Source organism: Podarcis bocagei (genome assembly GCF_964188305.1).
Source record: "Podarcis bocagei genome assembly, chromosome: Z".
Lineage (NCBI taxonomy): Eukaryota > Metazoa > Chordata > Lepidosauria > Squamata > Lacertidae > Podarcis > Podarcis bocagei.
The window spans coordinates 13,043,383-13,069,051 of NC_138140.1; the positions used below are offsets into that span (position 1 = coordinate 13,043,383).

General features: G+C 45.5%; 1 protein-coding gene across 3 annotated transcripts in view; it reads right to left on the reverse strand.

Moving 5' to 3' along the window:
* Positions 1-25,669, reverse strand: part of SCAI (suppressor of cancer cell invasion) — an 86,962-nt gene that overhangs the window by 40,499 nt on the left and 20,794 nt on the right. For all 3 annotated transcript variants that reach the window (XM_081180281.1, XM_081180283.1, XM_081180282.1), the window contains one exon: positions 4,639-4,770. In XM_081180281.1, coding sequence (XP_081036407.1) covers positions 4,639-4,770 — 132 coding nt within the window. The remainder of the gene's footprint in view (positions 1-4,638; positions 4,771-25,669) is intronic.

The following is a 25,669-nucleotide window of genomic DNA, read 5'->3' on the forward strand; positions in this document are numbered from 1 at the left end:
CCCCTGGGGGTTTGCCAGTAGTTTCTCCATGACCATCTCTTTCAGTTCTAGAACCTAGTTCTTTAAGCAGTGTCAGAATGAAAGATTGAATGGTTTTTTTCGGTCACTGACCAGAGTGAAGCAGTGTCAGAAATGGGCTGGATTGGTATGGCTCCCCTTAATCACATGCACAGCCCAACAAAACAACAACATGAACCCACCGACAGCATACAATTCAATATGGCTAACTTAATCCAACAACACGCCCCCCTTCACACAAGCACAAACAAATCCCACTGCAGCCAGCCAACCAAAGACCATCAACCACACCACACCCTAGGCCACCCCAACCTCTCTCACCACCAAGGAAACATAACAAGATTAGAAAGAGAACCTACCCAAGTGACGCTGACACAAAACCTGTACACATACACTAAAGAACAAAAGCTTTACCACCACCCCCTCCCTCCCGCCCACCCCTCTTTTCTTTCCATCCCTATACTGCATCTAACACTAATGTCTCACAACAAATGTAACTGGTAGAAAACACAACCTGAAAAAAGAGACAGCGCATGTGCTTTTGTAAACAAGGAAAATCTTTTAATAAAAATTGTTTAAAAAAGAAAAAAGCAACGGGCAAGATTTATTTCGCTCCAAATTTTTGGTCTAACACTAAAAGCAAACAGCCAGTCCAGAGCAGGCTGGATATTGACTGACATTCACCATCCAATCCCCACCACTCGCCACTGTAAACAGATACTGCTGTTGTGGTCGGTTGGTGCTCTGTACCTCCCCTTCCTGCTCTTACACTCACTATTATCCTGGGAGACGGTAACTCAGGTAACTGCTGCTTACCCACAGGCACCAGCGAGTGAACCTGAGCCAAGAGCAGCAAACACCAAGTGATCCCCAAAGGCCTGCAGGCACCAAGCCCAGGCTCTCTGTAGAGCCAGTCAAACACAGTACCGTTTGCTCCAGTTTTCATTTCTGGAGAAATGTATTGGCTCGTGTTTTTCTGAGCCAAAAGATACAGCCAGAATTCTGCAGCAGCGCACCCTCCCCTTTCCACCTCTCACTTGCAGGCAGGTTGCTTTACCAGACAGTGTGCATGCATGATCAGAGGACACACACACATGCAGCAAAGACTATAAATGCCTGCACTCAAGAGCTCTTCTACAAGAAGCAGTTTTGTGTGCACAGCTGAATGAAGTGGCAATGAGGCCGCAGCATGGACTGTACCACTGTGAGAGGAGGAAGGGAGATCACATTACAACAAAGCAAAAAGCAAAGCAAAGCAAAACAAGACAAAAAAACCTAACTCCTTCGAGTAGAGAAGTAGCTTGAAGCAGGCAAGGCAAGAACCTTTGTCTCTGATGTGGGACTTCAATAACATGTATTTACAAAGAAAATCATGTAGTGGAACATTCAATAACATGAACCTGCTTCTGAAGCCTGACATCAGGAGCTGAGACCCAGTTACGGAACTCAGTTCCAAGTGGTATCAAGGCAAAGCCCATCTCTAGTCTCTTTCAAATGGGTCTTACAAGATGTTTTTCTTTGCTGTGGCCTTTGGGGGTTAGTTTGATTGCAGTTTGAAATGGGCTATCTTGCCTTATATATTTCGGGGTGTGACTGGTTACAGTGGTGCCTCGCAAGACGAAAATAATCCGTTCCACGAGTCTCTTCGTCTAGCGGTTTTTTCGTCTTGCGAAGCAACCCTATTAGTGGCTTAGCGGATTAGCGCTATTAGCGGCTATTAAAGGCTTAGCGGCTTAGCGGCTAAATTAGCGGCTTAGCGGCTTAGAAAAGGGGGGGAGCGAAAAAAATCGCAAGACTCGCAAGACGTTTTCGTCTTGCGAAGCAAGCCCATAGGGAAATTCGTCTTGCGAAGCGCATCGAAAAACCCTTTCGTCTAGCGGGTTTTTCGTCTTGTGAGGCATTCGTCTTGCGGGGTACCACTGTATTTTATGTGTTTTCAATATTTCATTTCTGTGAATGTGATTATAAACCATACTGAGAGTCAGTCTTCTCTGAAAAGTGGTATAAAGTCTTAAATACATGCTTACCAGTGGAGCCTCATTCATTTGGGCTAATAGGGGGCACTGCCCCACTAACCTCAGTCCACCCTCAGCTAGCCCCCAACTACCTACCTTCTGGCTCACAACCAGTCAAGGAGGAGAACCTCCCTGCCGTATTCATCCTCCTTGGCCTCAGGGATGCCCTTGTGGAACACAGCAGGCAGGAGGCTCGGAGCAGAACTACAATTGGTTGGCCCTAGCTCCATCTATTTTTGGCTCTGGCTCCATCTACTGTTGAGCTCCCAGTCTTTCACTCTATCAGTCCCAATGGGCATCAGTCATCACTGATGTTTACATAAATACTTAACAGCTCAAGATTCCACCACCTCATTCTGCTGCCATGTGTTCATTCAGGTTATGCAGGATGAGAAGGTAGTTTTGGGTCACACCACTTCAGACAGAAGGGAACTGCATATGGAAAAGTAGGGTATAAGCTTAACTGTGAAAAGATGCAGTTCACCACGTCCACCATTTCACTATACCAAGCTCTCAGGCAGCTTCCAGGGGGGCTTGCTAAAGAGCCTTGGCTCCTTTCTCCCAGAACAGACCCTTCTTTCTACCTTCCACTCGGTGGACCTTGACAGTGTCAAAAACAACAACCACTGCCTATAGGAGGCTGCTTCACATAATGGATGCCTCTGGCACAAAGGGAGGAATTTAACATTTGAGCCACAAAAAAATAAAACAATTGCCAGAGTCACCTTGGCTAAAAGAGGGAAGGGGAAAAGCAGATTCAGTATGACATAAAAGAGTTTAAATGAAAGGATTCTTGGATGCACACCACTTAGATGCCTGCCAATGAAGCAGCATCAGGGCTGATCACTATCTTGCTTTTCATTAATTTGGTTTTTTTCAGCTTGCCATTGAAGTTATAGCAACAGGTAGTGGGCTTTGAAGCACTGCCCCTCTCCTTACTTGCACAGCTCTTTGTGAATATTAGCTCTAAAGCAGGAAGGTACAGGATCATCATACTGGAGCAAGCAACTGGTCAAGGCTGCGGAGGCAGTTTATGGGAGACAAATTCTTGCTGTGTGTGCCCATTTTGAGCATACCACATGTACCAAAGTTTGAGGTATGTTCAGCACTTTACAAATTCCACTTGCATCTAATTATAACCAAGGATCAGTCTTTAACACATAGGACCATAGGCAATCCAGGATTTTTGGGAGACTCACAGTGGGAAGACCTGGATTCAGATCATTGGCTAAAGCTCACTGGGTAATAGAGATCAGAGAATTCTGATGAAAACAGAAGCAGCAGCAGAAATTGTTAATGTTCACTTATTCATCCCATTTCAGGGATTGATATAAATCCAGCAAATATGATTGGCATTTGCTGTTGTTGCTGCTTTCAGTCTACAAATGATACGTAACAGACTGCATTCCCGCCTCCACCACCATTTGCGTTGGGTTTCCTTTGCATTAAAATGAATGGGGTGGAATAACATAATGACAATATAATTTGCATAACTATTTAAGCAAGTTACATAATTTTGCCACAGCAGACAGAGAGACAAATAACTATTTTTGATAGAAAATAAACTGCAGCAGAACAGAAACAGTGCGTCATGCAATGACTACAGGGCAGAATGGAAAACAATGCCTTCCTACATGCCAACTGGGCCATTCTCCATGTCTGTCTCTGAAACAGGTTAGGCTGAGAGGGAAAGAAAGTCAGTTGGGTGGATAAAATGGGGTTGGAAGAAACAATCATGAATACCACTCTGAGATCCTTAAGGGAAGGATAAAAATGTGAATAAAATAGAAGTGTCCCCCTAAGGAGGAAGAACACAGAGTCACCAAGATTTTGCAATTGTATAGCAGACACGATATCTAAAGGACAATCTGACAGCTCTGGCAGAATCCTCGAGTTTGGGCGGTCGCTGTTTCTAAAGCCACAAACACACAGCCTCTGACTAAAATGATGTTCCAAAGAAATAACTTCTAGCTTTTTAAAGAAAAAAGAAAAGCCTGAAGACCAATTGTTTTCTTCCACATTTTAAAGTTGAGTTTCTTCACACACAAACCCATCTGGCTTCACTTGGTAATCCCTGCTCTTTTTCCTGCAATGGACACAGTCACTGCCCAGTCTCCTGTTTCATCTCCCCAAATCCTTCTGCTCATTTATGTCAGCTATGTACTCATTTCCCAAGGAAAAACATTATATTCTGCATGAAGGCAACTCAATGCTTCACACCAAGAATCCTGTATGCTGTACACACTTCAGGAAACTGAGGGTGTTCGGGTGATCTCTTATTTTGAATCACATACTGTATTATATCATTGTGGTAGCTGCCAAGCACTTGAGAACTTCCAGATAAAGCTTCAGAAGCCAGAGGGGTGGATCCAGGAAGGTTTCTGGAGTTGGAGTGGAGATTCAGCATACTGCAGAGCTCTGTGTTATTAGCAAAACTAGAATTGTGCAAAACACGAGGAATGCAAAATCTGCATAATTAATACAGTTTGTAGATTTAAACTTTTCCCAGTAAGGAATCTAGATTGCCAGATTCCAGAATTTTTGAGTTGTTGGTTTCTCCCCCAGCTCAAGCCCTATCTATACAAAACACCTGAAACTGACTGACCTTAAGCCATTGAAGAGCTGTTTGGATTTATCCAGCAGATAACAGAAGTCCGTGACAGTTTTCCTCTCTCCCTGAGGGATGTCATCCTCCATGCCGCCTGTCGACATGGCTTCTTTCAGGGCAAACTCAGTCCTAGAAAGGGGATACAGGCAAAAATCTAGATTAGCCATGGGTGGCAGGAAGGTCAGAATGAAAATGCTGCAGCTTATGTCACATACAGTGTCATAAGAATGAAAAGGGGAAAACACACACACATGCAAACACACATCACCCTCCCCATGGAGGCCTACTAAAATCCACAAGGAGAGAGAGTCTCAGCAAGTGACTGTCATTTGCTGTTTCTTTGCTCCATTCATTACTGAATTGCATACATCAAGGGAGCCTATTAAAGTTGTGGGTTATTGTTGTTTTAAAAAGATCCCTGTGCCTGTTCAATTAAGTCTCTCTAGCTTTGTCCACTGGTAGAGCTGTAGGTTTACCCCACAGCAGGAATTTAAGAACAGCCCTCCTAGATCAGGCCAATGACCCATCTAGTCCAGCATCCTGTTCTTGAGGTGGCCAACCTGAAGCCTGTAGGAAACCTTTAAGCAGGACTTGAGCACAACAGTACTCTCCCCTCCTGCAGCTTCCAGCAACTTATAAGTAAGTGTAGATGTGTGGGTGTAACACCCCCCCACACACACATATAAAAGTTTTTCATGGTACAATAAGATAATGGCTACAAAAACTAGAAAAAGAACAGGTAGAATATGGAGTCCTCTCCTAGAGGCAATTCTCAGCCCCCACCACCTACAGAGGGTAGCAGTCCCTCCCAGATCTCACCTGGGATCCTTCTTTTCTCCTCCCAGCCTCTCACGCTGGGAGACCAACATTACCCTGTCTCCCACCCAGGGCCCTCCATCAACCATCTACCACCCCCATGAGCACACAATCCCCGAAACTTAACAAAGGTCCAAACATAGGGCTCCAAAAGGAAAAAGGAAACAGAAGAAAAAAAGGAAAGAAAGAGGGAGAAAAAAGACAAAAGACAAAAGAAAAAGAAATATTAGAGATAGATTAAGAGGGCTTCTGATTTTTTGTCTGCTGGTTACATGTCCATGTTAAAATCCCTCCACTATGAGACCCCTCCAATATGTGAGTACATATTGGAATAGTATTCCGTATTTCCTCATTCTATATACTTTAATTCAAGCCCATTTCCTTATGTTCAAATTCTGTTTCCTGTTGTTTCCTGTTGTATTTATGATAGAATCCCAATCTCCTCCTCTAGGACCTCCCATTTTCATTTTTCCAAGTCTTTTTCTAGAGGGAGTACTGTGAATTTAATTGTATCATTCTCTGATTTTACCCCAAATCGTATGCAGAGTGCTTTGCTAGAAATGAAGAGAGACCAGGACTGAAGTTTTCCCAAAGCCTTTTCCCCCACTCTCAGCTCCATCAATGCCATATCCAGTTAATTTTCCATCACTGCATTTATTACTCCTCTCCTTCTCAAAACCCTTGAATGGAGGGCATTTTCACTTCACCATCCAGCAACTGGTAAGTTACATGAGCAAGGGGGAGAACGGGGAGGAAGAGAGGAAAAACCGAATTTGCTTGATGCAGCTTCTAAACACCAGCTTGCCATACTGCAAGTGGCTTCCCAAACACTTGATAGCTGAGGCAAAAAAAGATTAAAAGGCACCCAAGAACATGCACACATCACCTTCCACCTCTCAGCTGTGCAATCAATTGCTAGCATAACTGTTCTTTACAACAGCCCCATCCTGCAGTATGTCACACAGTGCTAATGAATACTAAAAGGGGAAATTAAGAAAAGTAAAGTCAAGACCACAAGATACCTTCAATTAGGGCTGTTAAACTTGCAGCCCTGCAGATGTTACTGAACTCAAACTCCCAGCAGCCCAAGCCACCAAAGCCAATGGTCCAGATTACAGGGGTAGGCAGCCTAAGGCTGGTGGGCCAGATGCGGCCCAATCGCCTTCTCAATCCGGCCTGCGGACGGTCCGGGAATCAGCGTGTTTTTACATGAGGAGAATGTGTCCTTTTATTTAAAATGCATCTCTGGGTTATTTGTGGGGCCTGCCTGGTGTTTTTACATGAGTAGAATGTGTGCTTTTATTTAAAATGCATCTCTGGGTTATTTGTGGGGCATAGGAATCCGTTCATTTCCCCCCACCCCCAAATATAGTCCGGCCCACCACATGGTCTGAGCGATGGTGGACCGGTCCACGGCCGAAAAAGGTTGCTGACCCCTGGTCCAGAATGATGAGAGTTGCAGTCTGACTGTGCTTGGAAGGCTACATACAGGTTCCCCACCCTTGCCTTTGATTGACAGGTTTTTCCTCATCAGCAGACCTCCTCTGCCAGCCTTACCCTGTCTGGATCCAGCCATACTTTTCAACATGTGCCAATAACTAGCAGGAGAAGTCACCAACAGGTAAAATGGAAAGCAGGCGAATTAAAGGATCAAGGGTGGTGGTTACACGAATGTAACTGCTGCAAAGATTTGCTTCAGACGTGAAAGGGTGCCGGCCAGTCATCTCTTGCAGGTTTTTGCTTAATTATGCTCCAGGAGCCCCCAAATAATTACTGCTTGAAATAATGAGGTTTGCTAATGAGGTGTTGAAAAGCTCTGGTTTCAGTGTAAAAGTGATTGCTGATTTCTTCGTGCCAAAAGCTGTGCTTAACACACACACACACAGGTTATGAACAGAATAATGATTTGTTCATTAAAAAAACCCCAAACCAAATCATTTATATTTTCCAACTCATCTCCCACCCTTAGTATTTCACCTCTTGAAAAATATTCAAATTCACACTACTATCTGGAGTTCCATGCCCACTTTACTGACAAACATGGCGCTGCTCGACCACCCCCACAAAAAAAAGCCTACCCTGTCACACTGAATATATTCTAATGTGTGGTGATGGGCTTCTTCAGGCCATGCAGTCTACCAAGTGCTAATTTAGATGGGAAATAATTCCATAACCAAGGGGGCTGATTGGAGGCTTGGCAAGAGCGTCTGGGAGACACAGTTAATGCTGATTATTTTAATGTGGGGCAACATTTATTTTGAATGGGATGTGCATGCATAAGCAAAGGGATATAGGTGTGACTTGTGAAAAACACAGGGAAGTCTTTTTGGGCCTCAATGATAGTTGAGAGCAAGAAATGGTGGCAGGTGCTATTTTTTTAAAGAGCAAAGCAAAATGAAAACAGAAGGCTTTTTAACCCTGTGAGGAGGTTATGTGGAAACAGTGCCTTGGCCACTCATAGTGAGGATCACAGACAAAACAGGTTTGAAAACAGGTTTCCTATGTCACTTTCCCAACCTGTAGTCACTGTTACTATATATCTATCACCCACCTTTTCCTTCAGGGAGCTGAAAGCAATGTACAGTGGTACCTCGCAAGACGGAAAACTCGCAAGACGAAAGGGTTTGGTTTTTTTTTTGAGGTGCTTCGCAAGACGATTTTCCTTATGGGCTTGCTTCGCAAGACGGAAACGTCTTGCAAGTTTGTTTCCTTTTTCTTAACACCGTTAATACAGTTGCGACTTGACTTCGAGGAGCAACTCATAGCACGCGGTGTGGTAGCCTTTTTTGAGGTTTTTGAAGACTTTGGTGATTTTTGAAGCTTTTCCAAAACTTTTCCGACACCGTGCTTCGCAAGACGAAAAAAATCGCAAGACGACAAAACTCGTGGAACGAATTAATTTCGTCTTGCGAGGCACCACTGTACGTGGTTATCATCCTCCTCATTTAAGCCGCACAACAACCCTGTGAAGTAGGTTAGGCTAAAAGGCTGTGAATGGCCTAGGGTCACTCAATCAACTTCATGGCCAAGTGGGGCTTTGAACCCTTGTCTCCCAGGTTCCAGTCCATGGGTAGGCAAACTAAGGCCCAAGGACCAGATCCAGCCCAATCGCCTTCTCAATCCGGCCCGCGGACAGTCTGGGAATAAGTGTGTTTTTACATGAGTAGAATGTGCCCTTTTATTTAAAATGCATCTCTGGGTTATTTGTGGGGCATAGGAATTTGTTCATTCCCCCCCCCAAAAAAAATATACTCCAGCCCCCCACAATCTCTGAGGGACAGTGGACCGGCCCCCTGCTGAAAAAGTTTGCTCACCCCTGTTCTAGTCTGACACACTAACCACTGAATCTCAGTGTGTCTCTACATAGGGTTGTGCTAGAGGCAAGCTATGACTCTTGTGGTGGCAGGAGTTAGGCAGCCATTTGCATAGCAAATAAACAATAATAGGGGCAGGAAAAGTGTTATGGTTTATTTATACACGTTTGCCTCCCTCCCCCTCCTAAGTGTGTGGAGTTGGACATTTTTCCAGGTAAGTGCAGAAGTGTTAATCGGGAGGCGGGTTTAATTTCTCTTGTGTAATGGGAACAGTATTTCTCCACAGTCCTCAAACATATGACACACTATACACCTGCCACTCATCTTCTCACTTGAGATAACATCAGAATACAACAACACATCTTCTATGTTTAAGTCAGCAACTGCTGTATTATTCAATGCAGCAGGGCAAATTGCCTAAAAGTCATCAGGTCACATCACAGTGGTAGAACATCTGATTTACATCCAGAAGGGACCAGGTTCAATCCCCAATGGCACATCTTTGCTGGGCTGGGAGAGATCTCCTGCCTGAAACCCAAGAGCTGCTACCAGTCAGAGTAGGCAACACTGAGCTAGATGAACAAACAGCCCAACTCTGTATGAGGCAGCTTCCTATATTCTTAACAATGAGGACTAGAATGCTGCCGGAGGCAGTATGTTTCTGTTTATTAGTGCTTGGAAATGGAAGGAGGGAGGAGTGTTATTGCAATCAAGTCCTGCTTTCAGGCTTCTTGTTGGGGCATCTGGCTTCTCACTGTGAGAACAGGATGCTGGCCTAGATGGGCCACTGGATTGATCCAGCGGGGCTCTTCTGATGCTCATCTGCTCAGTCATCACCAGAAACACAGTCCTCACTTTTGAGACTGAAAATCAGCCCATTAGGTGGAGTGGGGGTGGAAGTGGGAAGGGGGGGGAGGAGAGAAGTTTGTTCCTTCCTTCCTTCCTTCCTTCCTTCCTTCCTTCCTTCCTTCCTTCCTTGAAATTATCTCTGGAAAATGTTAATACCACTGTATTCGCATTAAAAAGAGCAGAACATGTTGCTGTAGTTCCATCCCCAGAACCTTTACATGACGTGTACAAAAAAAAGAGAGTAAAAGACTAGGTGGAAAACACCAAGATTGAATTTACTTAAATAAGCAAGTAAACAAGATGGTGTGAACAAGCCAATGGAAGCAGAAACAGATGGAGAAATGGCAAGGCAGACCCAACAGAGAGGGGGGTGGGAATGAGAAAACTGAGAAAATGCCAGTTTCCCTGCCTCTGACAGAAAAGCAAACTGGGAAGGGTGGGGAGAGAGGGAGGAGAGAGAGAGAGAGAGAGAGAGAGAGAGAGAGAGAGAGAAGGACAGAGAAACAGATATACAAAGCAGGCTAAAAATATCCAGACGCAGAACGAAAATGGGGCAACTGGAAAGAAAAGGCAGCGGAGGGGGAACGGAAGAGGATGAAACCCCAAAAGGAACAGTGGAACTATTCTGCAGAGAGGTTGTTTCTCAAGGCATTTTAACAAGTGACACACCCAGAGTTGCATATGTGTATGACTCTTAAAAAACATGCTTAGCACAAATTTTGTATAAAATTGAATTCTGCAGTCAGTGTACACACACACACAGAGAGAGAGAGAGAGAGAGAGAGAGAGAGAGAGAGAGAGAGTGTTTCATTACTATCATTCTGTCTAACAACGCTTCAGGCAAGCTTGCTCTGGATCAGGGTAGTCCAGTGTGCTTTTTGGGTGGCCCTCGGAATCATCTGATACCCCCCTGCCCTTACATTGGGTAAGCTGGGGTTTGGGAAGGAGGTGTGAGTGCTCTGATAGGTTCCTAGATTTTGCCTACGTCTTTCACAAAACCTAGTTAGCCAGAGCCTTGTGGCTCATCGCCAAAGCTTGGAGCCTCACTAAGCCAGCTTTGGAAAGGCAGTGCGAGGGCAGGGCGGGGCGTCAAATTTTGGCCTTGCTCCGCCATCCCCACACAACAAGGCAGTGTGCAGCCTACAGGTTCTGTGTCGAAGTACTCTTGCAACCCACTTGGTATGAAAACTCTTCATTTTCCTGATAAGGAAGGGCAAGAAAGTGGAGACAGACATCTTCAAATCTAGCAAGTTCCAGGAAGATTAGTCCTCCAAACTTAAGCAAAAACAAGGACACTATAGAAGGCTTGTGGCAGGAGAGAGAGGTCAGAGAGCCAAATGCGTTCCCCATGCAAACTCAAGAGAGCATTTGTAGGGAAACCTCCAACCTGGTGCCTTCTGGGTGTTTTGGATCTCAGCTCCTATAAACCTCATCCAGTATGACCATGCCGGGTAAGGTTCGTAGAGGCCACCAGGTTGGGTGAAGCCTGCTGTAGAGAGCGGTGGCTGGAGGAGGGGGCTAGCACTAGGGATGCTGGATAACTTTAGCAGACACAGAAGTAAAAATTGCTGGTGTTCACTTAGCCACCCCATGTCCAGAAGAGAAAACAATTCAGTGAAGATAGAATCATGATTCACAATGAGCTTAACAAATTGGAAAACTGGACCAAAACCAACATCCTTTTCCCAAGACATTATGTTGAAGACACCAACTTAACAACTACAGATTCTGCTGTCATCAGGAGATATGCCAAGGACCAGGGAAGAACACAGTGCAATAGGGTAATAAGGGACAAGGAAGGGCCATACTTACAAATACTGGCCACCTCATAGGCACAAAGTAATTGAGAGGGGGGGGGACAGTATCCTTTTCACAAACCTCCCTATTAGTTTGGCACAGATATTCCCTTCCTGGTTACCCCCCACAGACCCTAATACAATGCCTCATTTCTCTACCACCTGCAACGCGTTCCTTCTGGGGATCTCGGGTTATTCACAGATTAGCAGCTGCCTTCCCAGCTACCTGCCTGCCTAATCACAGCTAAATAAGCACTTTGTGTTCTAACAAGTATTGTGTTTTTGCAGGCCACAGTTGGTTCCCCTTTACCTCAGAGGGGTAATGCTTCTGAGGCAGATGAAGCGGTCAAAATCTCCACTAACAATTTGGGGAAATGAACAGAACAAAGAATCAGAGGCAAAGAAGGCCTCGTAGGCTCACCCAGCTTCTGGCTTCATGCAGGAAATCTAGTGCTAGAATATCCTCACAACAGAGTCCAGACCAACTGCCAGATGACGCTTGAAGAGATCAATAATTCAGCTCAGGGCGCTAACTTGAATAAAATATGGAAGGGGGCTAGATAAACCCTGCCCACTTTAGGCTTGGTCATTGCACTCATTCTAAATCACCTGCAGCGCCTTCACCTGCTCCATGGTGGTGGGTGGTGTGCACATCTTGCACTGGAACCAGAATCCTAAACAGGCTTTCCTCTCCACCAGCACCTCCTTCAGCCCCTGAACCACAGGCCTGGCCACCACTCCTGCCAACAGACAACACCATGCTGAGAGCAGTGGGAAAGGTGTGTGGCACCAAGGCAAGCTAAGGGCCGCAGCTGCCCCCCCCCCCCCCGTGTATCAAACGTGGTGCTATAGAACTTGCAATGCATGTTTTAGACTAGAGTTTATTCAAAATGGAGATTCAGGTGGTTCACCTGTGTATCTTAAGTCACTCCTACTGGACATAATACTCTGAATTCTTACAGCTAAAAAGGGACTTGAACCCAACTGTCCCCAAACCAAAGTTTCTAGCATCTGTTTGCCTCTACCTCCTCATTGAGGGTGGGCTGCAAAATTATGTGTCTGCCTGCTTCGGCATATTTTTTAGGACCTGCCTTATTTCTGTGACAGTAAGGTGTTTAAAATGCTTTTAAATATTTTGTTTTAAATTGTGGTTAAATATTTAACTGTTGTAACCCGCCCTGGGACTATGGGGGAAAGGGCTGATATGATAAGAATGATAATGAGAATAGGTGGGGAGCGTTATCCTCCAGTCATCTGAATAAGGCACTCCTAGTTGAATTGTTTAAAATGGTGAATGACCAGGAGCTGCTTCCTCTCTCCTTCTGGCAGAGCTCTGTGAACCTGCCCCATGGAGCAAGCAATTTGCATTCTCTCCCCACTCGTCTCTCTCTGCTCCAATCACAAGGGCCATCATAAATGATGTCAGAGGTTTTTGCCCAATCCCAGGTCTCTTGCCATCCAGCAAGTCTAGTACAAGTTCCTTTACAGGGCTTGTTGGGAAATGGGGTCCAAACATGGAAAAGTAAGAAACACAGTACTATAATGCCCATCAAACATTTTATTGGCAGGGCTTTCAAACATTTTGTTGGCGGGACCGAAGGGACCTGGGCCCCTAGGAGTTGGTGCCTATAATTCAGCTTCATTTGCCTCATTCTCTACCTGTGACCTTGGTTCTTACCTACCAACCAACCAACCAACTCATCTCCTCTTCTCTTAAGTTTCATATGATTTCTTTCTCAATTTTGCATCCTGCCTTTCCAGTTCTTTTCCTTGCTGTTCCTTCTAATAGGCTAAGACTCCCACCAAGAGCTACATCTCTCTCATCCTCAAAACCCATCTAAAGGGAGGTGCACAAAAATCACACAGCAGGGCAAGTTGTTCCACAATCTCAAGGGGCCACTACGGAAAGGTCTCCTCCTTGGGAGGGACAGGTAAACAGCTTCATGTGTTAAAGGAACACTGAGCAGGACACTCAATATTACCTCAAGAGACAGGTGAGCTTACAAAGGCTTTGTCCCATTTGAAAAGCTGGGCATGGCTTACAGATCCATGCAGTTTACTACTGAGGAACGGTCCATGCTGAAAGCACATGGCAAATGGCATGGAACCATTAACGTTCAGCCCAGAGAGCTTGGCAGGCAGAGGCTACAAAGACCCTAGTCAGACAAATGATGGCAGGAAGCATGTGGCTGGACGCTCAAAAAAATAAAAATTATCAAAAAAACAGCAGTGACAGTATCAAAAGAAACCCTGGTAATGCAAGGAAATGTGTGTGTGTGTGTGTGTGTGTGTGTGTGGGAGAGAGAGAGAGAGAGAGAGAGAGAGAGAGAGAGAGAGAGAGAGAACAAAGCCATATTCTTCCCCATTCCTGCCCACCTCTACCGAGCAGCATTACAAGGAAAACACGTCAAGCCACCAAATTTAGTTCAGAACAAGTGCTGGCAAAGGAGGTGGTAGCCATTTAAAGGGAAGTGGGGTGTGCATAAAACACCACATTTCAAAAAAAAAAAAAAGCATCAAAAAGTAGCCAGGAGAAAAGAAGAAACTGCAGATGAGGAATCTGGGGTATGAAAGCTGGGCAGGTTATGTGATGGGTGCAAATATATACCAGCTGAGCTCTTGGAAAATATACTGCTCATTGTGCCAATACATTTTCATCAAATTATTTATTACATGAAATTTACATACTGCTTGACAAAAAAAAATGCAAAGCAGTTAACAAGGAGAATAAAAAATAAAATCATTTTAAAAACAATTAAAACCAGCTATTTAAACATTCAAGGAGTAATTAAAATCAAAGATAAACGAAAAACAGGTTAAAGCACATCAACATTCTATATATCCAGATAGGTTTCCCTAGACAAAAATGTTTTCAGAAGGTGCCAAAAACAGTAATAGTGAAGGTGCCTTTCTGATGCAAATAGGCAAGGATTTCTAAATCTTTTAGTGCCACACTAAAAGATCCATTTATTACAGATGCAAAACGGGCATTATGTTGTACCCGTAATAGTGCCAGTTCCGCAGATTGTGGTGATCGAATTGACATATATCGGGTAAGGTGATCTCAAATCTGATTCTGTAGCAAATCGACAACCAGTGCAGGTCTCTGAGCAGAGGTGTTACATGCTGACAAGTTATCATTCCTGTTGGTAATTATGCTGCAGCATTTCCCATTAACTGCAGTTTGCAGATCAAGTGCAAGGGAAGCCCCACACAGAGCACACTGCCATAATCCAATACATGGGTGAGGTATAGATCTCAAATGCCTTGGCTCCCGAACAAATCAGCTCCCGAACGATCGAAACCTGGAAGTGAGTGTTCCGGGTTTTGAACAATTTTCAGAAGCTGAACGTCCAGCATGGCTTCCACAGCTTCCACTTGGCTGCAGGACACTCCTGTAGCCAATTGGAAGCCACACCTTGGTTTTCAAACGGTTCCGGGAGTCAAACGGGACTCCTGGAACGCATTCTGTTCAAGAACCAAGGTACAACTGTATTCCAGGTGTGGTTTGACCAAGGCAGAATGATGTACAGTGGTACCTCAGGTTAAGTACTTAATTCGTTCCAGAGGTCCGTTCTTAACATGAAACTGTTCTTAACCTGAAGCACCACTTTAGCTAATGGGGCCTCCTCCTGCTGCTGCGCCACCGGAGCACGATTTCTGTTCTCATCCTGAAGCAAAGTTCTTAACCTGAGGTACCATTTCCGGGTTAGCAGAGTCTGTAACATGAAGCATATGTAACCTGAAGCGTATGTAACCTGAGGTACCACTGTAGTCTAGAATAACATCAGTCTTTTTTTGCATGTACATCACATTGTTGATTCATGTTAAGCCTGCAGTCTACTAAGACCCTTAGATGTACTACTGGCAAGCCAGATGCCCCTCCCCATCTTATATTTGTGCAGTTGGTTCTTCCTGCTTAAGAGGAGAACCTTACATTTGTCCCTATTGAATTTCATTCTGTTAGTTTGGGATCAGTTAAGGTAATACTGAATTCTGATTTGGGTCTAGTTAAGGTATTCTGCAGCATTAGCCACCCGTCCCAGTTTGAGGTCATCTGAAAATCTGAGGAGCATTCCCTCAATACCTTCATCCAAGTTGTTTATAAAGATCTGTTCCTGTACCTCTTCTGGTATCCAGTGCTTAAAACAAAAATAAGAAAAAAAGGTGCTGGTACTCACCGTGAAGTTGTTACACTAAGTGTTACACTTTTAACATTTGAAGAAGCAAAAAGTTTCGGTACTGCATTCCCTTGAGTACTCCCAGAAAAAAAGCTGACTAGTTAGTAGCTACCTGGGACTTCTTTTCTCTCCTTTTTGAAGATGGGGACAATATTTGCTTGCCTCCAGTCTACAGGAACCTTCCCTGTTCTCCAAAAATTCTCAAAGATTATAAACAGAGGCTCTGATATTACATCTGCAAGCTCCTTTAGTACCCTTGGGTGCAGATCATCAGGTCCTAGAGATTTGAATTCTTTGAAAGTAGCTGGGTGTTCCCTTACCACCTCTTTTCTTTGTTTGGGCTGCAGCTCTTTCTCGTATTGTTTATTCTGTTATCACCAGATTGGGCACTGCTTTCCTTTTGGGTGAAGACAGAGGTAAAGTAGGTGTTGAGCAGTTCCGCTTTCTCTCTGTCACCCAATAGCATTTCTCCATCTTTCCACACAGAGGACCTACTACTTGCTTGCTCTTCCTCCTGCTTTGAACATAGCCAAAGAAACTTAGGTTATTTTTAATCTGTCTTGCAAGCCTTAGTTCATTCTGAGTTTGGCCCTGCCTGACCTCCCAGCAGCTGTTGACTACTTCTGTATATTCTTCCTTTGTGATTTCTTCTTTCTTCCATTTCTTATACACACCCTTCTTACATCTCAGCTCATTCGTCAGCTCCTTATTTAGCCACACCTGGTTCTTTAGGTGCCTTCCACTTTTATTTCTTTTTGGAATTGGCTGCCTTTATGCCTTCAGTATTGCACCTTTAAGAAACTCCCATGTATCTTGGATTCCCTTCTCTTTGAGTATTTCTGACCATCGGACTTTACCTAGTAGTTCCTTAAGCTTTTTGAAATCAGCCTTCTTAAAGTCCAGTGTGCATGTCTGACTACACTCAACTTTCCCTTGGCGTATAATGAAATCAATGAGGACATAGAATCATGGAATGACAGAATTGTAGAGTTGGAAAGGACCCTAAGGACATCTAGTCCAACTCCTTGGAAAGTAGGAACCTCAACATTCAGTCTCCCATTCAGTTTGAAACCATACTGGATCCTGCTTAGCTTTGTGAATGTGCTAGCAGTTTTATTGCTGCACCACTGCCAACTGAAAACTTCCCCCCAAGTTTCCCCATACTTTCACTTCATTGATCAGTTTCTCCCCATTAGTGAGGACCAGGCCCAAGAAAGATGACTCCCTTGTTGCTTATTTCACCTTCTGGGTAATGAAATTGCTAGTGAGGCAGTGGAAGAATATGTTGGACTCTACATTCCTGGAAGAGTTTGAGTTCCAACAGATTGGGGGGGGGGGAGTGAAGTCTGCCATACTACTATAGCTCTTCTTTTTGAATGTTATCTGCTATACAAAAGCATCATCCAAGTCTGGCTGATGGTCTGGCTTGGAGGCCTATAGCAAACACCCACACTAAGGACTGCTGTCTCCCTCTCCTACAATTTTTACCCATAATCTCTCAACTTGCTTTCCATGCTCCAAGTCATGGATCTCTTCACAAATGCACACATCTTCCCTATTCTTCCCTTCCTGTTTGATCTATTTCTTATAAGCAGGTTGTACCCCTCAATTTCTACATTCCAGTCGTGAGTCTCATCCCACCAGGTTTCAGTAATTAGGCCTATTGGGGTCATATTTGCCAGCCTGTATTAAGAGTTCAAGTTCTTCTTGCTTGTTTCCCATACTCTGTGCATTCGTGTAGAGAATACTGAAGCCATTGGTCATTCCTCTGAGGACTGCTGCTGGTTAGCCCTGTATTTCTCTCCCTCTCCCTCTTTGCCTCCCTCGGGGCTCACGATGGCCCACCTACAAAGGAGTGAGGGAGGCATCCATTATGCTTGGAAGGTCGAAGTCATTGCAAGGGTGGGAGGAAGAGAAGTGGCACTGTAGAGTATAGAGTCTGGGGGTTTTCAGTCAACTTGGAGCCACCTTGAGAAGGACAAGAGCTGTCAGACCCACCCACACAGTTTTGAGGGTGGTGATGAGGACCTCAAAAAAGGGGGGATGAAATCCAAACCAGACAGGGGACATTTTCCTCCAAAAAAAGGATTCTGTTTTTCTAGGGGCAGGTGGCAAACCCACCTCTACTACACCCAAGGCAAAAAGAAACTCAACAATGCATGTGTGCAAAAGCTCTCCCTCTCCCTATCTCTCTACAGGCTATAAAGCTGTCAAAAAGAAAGTCAGAGTGCAGCACACTACAGTAGGACATTTCTGGCCCACCCACGTCTTGCTGCTTCTCTCTTTAGCGCAAATGGTTATGTCAAAGCAGCTTCCCTTTTTCTTTTTTTTAAAAAAACTACTCAGCTTGGGGAGGGAGGAGAGTGGTATTCAATATGCCACTTACTAGACTTGGCGCATTTTAAATGCCAGTTTAATTAGACGCCAAATTATTTCCCCCGAGTTATCAGCCAAGCTCTGGACAGTGATAAACTTCTCATGACCCAGGGAACTGATCGATGTGACCCAGTGAAGCTCCTTAAGCTAAAATTAGAAGAAAGAGGGGGGAAAGATTGGGGCGGGCGGTCCTTTATTTTATTTCAGGCTCCAGCAGTTTCAATTACTTTTGCTTCCGGCTCTGTCCCTTAATAACCTGACAGCATCTCTGCAAGACAGAACAGAGTGGGAAAGGACAGCAAAGAGTTTGGTAATACTGATGGACAATGTGTATGATAAAGAATACACAAATATTGGTTGTGTTTTGCTTTATACACCATAACGGTGGGAGTGGTAGGCAACCTCCAACCTCTGGGCATGGCAGATATCCTAATTTGTCCCTACCCCCAAAACACAGCAGCCTGCCCTACACCTGATGTTATATGTGGGGCAAGCCAAATTTGCATCTGCAAAGTATTAACATATGGAGCAGGTGCATGCTGGCTTAAAAGGTTCCAAGAATAGCCCTTCTTATCTAGTTTGGGAAAAGGCATCAGCCAGCAGGGCTGGGAAAGAGTCTTTCTCTGCCTGAGAGCTTGGGAAAGTCACTGCCACTTGGGATTAGATAGTACTGGGCCTCATCAGCCTTCCCCAGTGTAGTACCTGTCAGATGTTTGGGACTAGAACATCCATCAGCCTCAGCCAGTGACACTAATGATCAGAGATAACTAGACTTGTAGTCTAACAACATGTAAAGTAAAGGTAAAGGGACCCCTGACCATTAAGTCCAGTCATGGCTGACTCTGGGGTTGCGGCGCTCATTTCGCTTTATTGGCCGGATGAGCCGGCATACAGCTTCCGGGTCATGTGGCCAGCATGACTAAGCCACTTCTGGCGAACCAGAGCAGTGCACGGAAACACCATTTACCTTCCTGCTGGAGCGGTACCTATTTATCTACTTGCACTTTGATGTGCTTTCGAACTGCTAGGTTGGCAGGAGTAGGGACCGAGCAACGGGAGCTCACCCCGCCGCGGGGATTCGAACCGCCGACCTTCTGATTGGAAAGTCCTAGACTCTGTGGTTTAATCCACAGTGCCATCCCAATATTGGAAGGACTGAGCTAGATGGGTCATGGCTCCATACAGAATCCTGTTCTCACAATTGCCAAACAGATGACTATGGGAAGTCCCCAAGCAGGACCTTAGCACAAGAGCACTCTCCTCTCTTGCAGTTTCCAGCAACTGGCAATCAGAATCATTTCTGCCTCCAACAGTGGAAGTAGAGCAGAGCCATCAGGGTTAGTAGCCACTGGCCCTCCTCCGTTAATCGGGCTATTTCTCTTTTAAAACCATTCAGGTTGAGAAAATTAGATAAAATCAAGGGGGAGGATTTGCTGAATCAAATTTGGAAATTGGGATGCAGAAAGGGGAGGTACGGGGAAGTCGGTGAAGTAAGGTTTAAGAAAAAAAGGATTTGAAGTTATACATGTTTGTTTATGTGTTTGTTTGTTTGTATTGTGTATTGTTTGTGTTTATATAAATTGTGAAAAACCAATAATTTTTTTAAATAAAAAAAATAAAATAAAACCATTCAGGTTGATGGCCATCACTGCGTCCCATGGAAACATATTCCAGAGAAGGTAGATTACCCATTCCGCTGAAGCAGATACCCATGGAGAGCAGTGGGCCAGGCATGGCAGAAGCAACTTTCTAAACTTCCTTTTGGGTGTACCAGGTGCCTTCCTGTTAGCAACACCGGTTGCTACTCACAGCCAAGCTCTCTGCACTGCACAGTAGGACACAGGATAGGTAACAGCAAAGGGCCTAGGTTCTACAGATGAATGGACTTATTTCCTGCTGTGGACCGTCACTGTCTTTCAAGTGGCTGTGGTGCCAGCTACTCATCTCCCTCATAGACGTGATCTAGCAGTCAGATCTGCTTTTTGCACATACGTTGTTTAGCACCGGAGATGGAGGAGGGAGAAATCTAGTGATAGATTATGCTGCAGATTGAAGCAGTTTAGCTAGGCAGTCAGGCAGAACTGCAAGAATGGAAAGGGGAGAGAGAGGGACCTGGATGGTACATTAGGCTTAAGAGAACCAGGCCTCTACCACAACTCAAAAGAAATTCCAAGTAGAATATAGGGAATTTGTTCCTCCATCCTAGGAAAATCTATTCTAAGGAGACACCCACAAGAGATGGTGGAATCTCCTTCCTTGGAAGTTTTTAAGCAGAGGTTGGATCAGAGGTGTACCTAGGCTCCCTTGTACCCTCGGAAAGGAGATGTATCGGCACCTTTGAAGCTGGAAGAGACAATGTACCAGAACCTTTGTAAAAAAGTTTTTTGCCACCTTTCCCTCTTACCCAGTGATTTCCTCTGTGGCCATCAAGGCTGGGTCTGCTCTCCTCCATCTCTATTGGTCCATCTCTCTGTTCCTGCCTCTCTCTCTCCCTCCCTCCACTCACTGCTTTCTCTTTGGTCTCTCCCCCCCCCCATTTTTCCTCCTCCTGCAACTCTCCCCACTTCTAACTGGAGAGGGGACCCTGCAGGGTTGCTGCAATGGCCCATGCCAGTGACCAGATTTCTCCGCCAAGGCACTCAGAGGAGCCTGCATGCCTCACCCAGTTTCCCACAGCTATGGAAGAGCAGCACAAGAGGAATGCATGGACAGACCTTCTAGCCACTCTGAGCCAGAGTGGAGAGGCATGATTTTTGCACACACGCACACACACTCGCTGGGCCTGCACCCTTGACGGACCAACCCTGGGTTGGATGGTCATTTGTCATGTATGATCTAGTTGAGGTAGATCATTGCAGGGGGTTGGACTAGATGAGGAACCTTGGGGTTCCTTCCAACTCTGCAGTTCTATGATTCTATGACTCAGAGAAAGACAACTCTTAATCACATAAACAGTACCAGTCTCGGGCCTTTGCCTCAAGCAACATACTACCTTGTATACAGGTCTCTAGCCTTTCTAGAGCGCAACCTGCTGTTCCTTGGGAGTACCTGATCCTATCTACTTCCTATCTGTGGTTTCAGCTGTTAGTCTCATGGACACACCTCTTTCCACTACTGAGTTTAACTGGACACCTGGCTATACATCTGCCTCTGGCCATCCACTTGAAGAGTGCCACCTCCCTTGCTTTGGCTAGGAGCTATTCTAGCAATATCTGCCACTCCATCCAGCTCTGAATTCATGGGGGCTCTCTGCTATAGGCCAAAATTTTAGAGATGGGAAGGCCGGGGGGGGGGGGTGGACTGGTAAAAAAAACTGGTTTAAAAAATATATGGGGGGGGCAGGTTTTTTTCCAACGGCTTCGGAGGGAAATGGGAAAAAACTGTGTCCCCCCCCCCCATGTTTCTGGTTTTTTTCCAGGCCTTCCCATATCTAGGCCCAACATAGCAATATGGGGAGCTGCCTTATATCAAGTCAGACCATCTAGCTCCATTTTGTCTATGCAGAATGGCAGCAGCCCTCCAGGATTTCAGATATTGTTTTCTCCCTGAACCTGGGACCTTCTGCATGCAAGGCAGATTGTCTCCCAGTGAGCTACCTCCGGTGCCAGCAAGTCAGCTGAGGGCTTAAGGAAAGTGTGTCAACTTCTTTATATTTTTGGCTATAGTCATTTTGCTGCATGAGGCGGTTCACAGTTTTCTGCCGAGCTCTGAAGTTCCTTTGTGGCACGAAGCAATGCAGATCTGCAGGGGGTGCACATTTAATGTTTATATAAGCCAGCCGTTTTTCAAACTGTGTTCCAGGGAATCTTATCAGCTCCTCAGTAAGAGGATCAGTAACGCCAAACAAACTTCCCTAAAGACAGCTTGCCTGCCCCTACAGATCTTCCTCACCTGCTGGGGCGCATGAAGCATGCCCTAGATTGCACTCCATACATGCAGGGCAGGAGCAATTCCCAAGAAGTGAAAGTATGCCCTAAACCAGAAGCAGGGAACCCCAGCCCTGCCTAACGACCTAATCCAGCCCACCGAACCTTCCAGAGTGGCCTTCCACAGGCCCCTAGCCCAATTTAGCTGTGGTGGTGATAGCAGAAAACTTGGAGAAAATGTGACAATGGACCTTCATTGGGGATGGAGGGAATCCACAGATGGGCTGTCCCTCCCAGTTACTCAACAGGCAGGAATATGCAAATTAGACAGATGTTATATCAGGGTGGGAGGGCAACTGGCAAGGCCTTGACAAGTTTGTGATGGAGGCATTGGGCAGGAAGCTGACCCATGAGAGAGATCCAGTGATTTATGGGCGGCGAGGGGAGGGAGGGGGAAGGGTTTCCCTGCTGTCTCTTAGAACCAGAATGGGCTTGAAGAGGGAAGTGCTGAGATGACCTCCATGCAAGAGAAGTCTCAGGTTGCATGTGAACACCACCAGATGAGGGACATAAGCCTGGGGGAGAGGCTTATGTTTCCACTGCTCCATCAGGCACAAAACTGGAAAAGTTAATGTCAGCTACAAAGATGCTTGGGGATGCGGGTGGCGCTGTGGGTAAAACCTCAGTGCCTAGGACTTGCCGATCGTATGGTCAGTGGTTTGAATTCCCGCGGCGGGGTGAGCTCCCATTGTTCAGTCCCAGCTCCTGCCCACCTAGCAGTTCGAAAGCACCCTTAAGTGCAAGTAGATAAATAGGTACCGCTTTATAGCGGGAAGGTAAATGGCATTTCTGTGTGCTGCGCTGGTGCAGGCTTGCCAGAGCAGCGCTGGCCCCCGGCCTCTTAAGCGAGATGGGCGCACAACCCCAGAGTCGGTCACGACTGGCCCGTACGGGCAGGGGTACCTTTACAAAGATGCTAGAAGCATGTGTGCATGTGCACCTTAGGAGCTGGGCAGTACCGCCCTCAGGCCAAAAAAGAAGCTCCGCCCCTGCTGTAGAGATACTACAGAATCCTCCCCAAAATACAGGATCCCCACAGCAGATGTGAAAATAGTCCTCTAAAGATTTGTGCTTGTGCAACAGAATGTCTCCCACTGTGCCTCCCACTCTTTTCGAACCTGCTCCATAGTGTTAGGTCCAGACACAAAACAGATATGGGAGAGAAATATAGGTGAAGAAGAGGGGGGGGGGGAGTTCTGTTGCATAAACATGTTTCTTTGTGCTAACAGATCTAGTTACTTCACGCTACACTTAATACAACCCAGAGAGTCTGAATGCCACCACTATGAGCAAATATCAATAAAATATGAAGTGTGGCCATCCTAAAGCTTCAACCAAAGAGCAGCACAATGCCAGATTGTGAAAAGAAGATACATGCAAGGCATCAGAAATCAGAGAACCATAAGGGGGTGTAAATGAAATGCCTTGTTATTTTTAGCAATTAATAGCAGCTGATGGCTGGTGGTTAGAGGCAAACAACAGAGCCCAATTAAGACAGCAAGAACAAGACTAGGCCTCACCAGAGCCCCAGTCAGCCTTTGCGCATATATTCCAAGAAATAAGTAGCTATTAATTCTATTCATTTTAGAAGGCTATTCCTTCCACTTGTCATTTGCTTTGACAGTCTCTTTCTTTCTTTTCTTTCTTTCTTTCTTTCTTTCTTTCTTTCTTTCTTTTCTTTCTCTCCCCCCTCTCTTCTGTGTACCCCAAACACCTGTAGAGACCTTACAATTTTATATACAATACCGCTCATACAGTGAGTTCCTCCCTTTCAAGACTTCTATTTCTAAATACTAAAACACAATAAATGCAACTTATTTTGAAAAGGGCAGATCTGCAGCAACAGAATTAGCCATTTTTATTCCTTTAAGTCGGGGATAACTGGCTCACCACTCTGCAGCATTATACCACAAATAAGGCACATACCCTTTCAGAGCAATGCGCAGAGGTGCAAACAACAAGTTGCAAGGGGTTGCACAAGTGTGTAAGGTTGCAGTTTTGGAGAGGAGCTGGGGTAAGAAAGAGACATAGTTTTCACCTCCCATAATCATTTCTCCATGTCAGGTGCACCTGCCCAAACTCATGCAGGATTCCAGATGCATATACTTCATAGGACACACAGTTCAATTCAGGTACTGCTACAATCCCAGCAATGAAATCATTGGTGGAAATAGGTGGGTGGGTGTCTATTATTTTAAAAAAAACAAATAAATGGGGGGGGGCATGGCTAGCTGGAAAGGTAAATGGGGGCATGTCTGTGTCTCCAATCCCCCCAGGACAAAATCTAAGCAGAGTGGATCCTATTGACATCTAAACAAAAACTTTTATACAGCCCTAGCAAGGTGATGATACAAGGAGTACAGGCACCTAAAAGCAAATCTGCAAGGTTAGATTTTCAGGAAGAAATAGATGGAGCTCTGTCTGAGGCTTCAGAGGAGGCCTCAGACACTGACATGACCAAAGGCAATATGAGGACTCCAAAAGGCAGGAGAGTATCTGCCACAGTAGGGGAGGACAGAGATTCAGATGAGTACATAAATTTAAAAAAGGCACTGGCCTTAGACTGGGGAGCAGCCCTAGCTCTGCTTGAGTAGAAATTTGATGTGCTATCTAACCAGCTACCAGATATTTCTAAAACAGCAAATGATGCACACAATCTTGCTCTAACCAATCAGTCTGAGATCCAGCTCTTACAAATGATGACTGAAGATTTAGCTATGAAGCTTGAAGAACAATTGGACAAGGATTTGAGGGGGGAAATAGTCTACCAAGCTACTAGAGAACCAGGAAGTGGGGGGCATGGTTCAATTCATTACTGATTGGATACTCTCTGAATAGAAACATACCACTGTCCCCCAATGACACAGAAAGAGCTCATCAGGTTCCAGGAGGCAGAACTGGGGAAGCCCTGAGAGATGTGGCAATTTGCTTTGAACATTATAGGCTCAAAGACTCAATTTACAAAGCACTACAGAATGTTAAAAACTTAAAGTACAGTGAAGCTACCATTGAAATATTCCAGGACATCAGCCCGGCCACACATGGATGGTAGGGTGCTCTCTGGCCTTAAACATCGGCACTAAAAGAAGTGGGCATAGCATATCACTGGGGCTTCCCTTTTAAGTTGATAGTCCAGCACAAAGGCAGAACCTGGGTTGTGAGTGATAACAACCAAGCTGACAACATGCTCAACGAGCTCTAGCTCCAAGCAGCAGATGACCCTCCCCAGCGCCTCTCCCCATCTCAAGCACCACAACAACCATATGACCTGAAGGGTGCTGCTTCCCTAACATACAGCAATCTATTAGATGAGGGGTCAGCAACCTAAGATCCATGGGCCATAAGTGGCCCACAGGGGTTGTTTAACTGGCCCACGAGCCGCCCCCAAACCAAGCCACCCGCTCGGTGAGTCCCTGCACGCTGCGCTAAACTGGCGCAGCACGGTGTGGGGACTCGCTTCTGCGGCACCGGAAATTACGTCTGCGCAGACGCAGACGCCAGAAATTACAGTACATCTGGATGCAGATGTAATTGTGGGCGCGCCCACTCACACATGCGTGCAATCCAGCCCACGGAGGGATCACCACTGGAGTGAACCAGCCCAGGTGAGGTAAATCTTGTCGACCCCTGTATTAGATCATGAAGTAGGGGGTGATAGAGGCCTTATAACTGTATGAAAATCAGATTTAGGCCGTCCAGTCGAATATCACAAATGGAAAGGTATTTGGACACCCCCCCCCAATATCTCTGCTCCTTGCAGGAAGACTTGC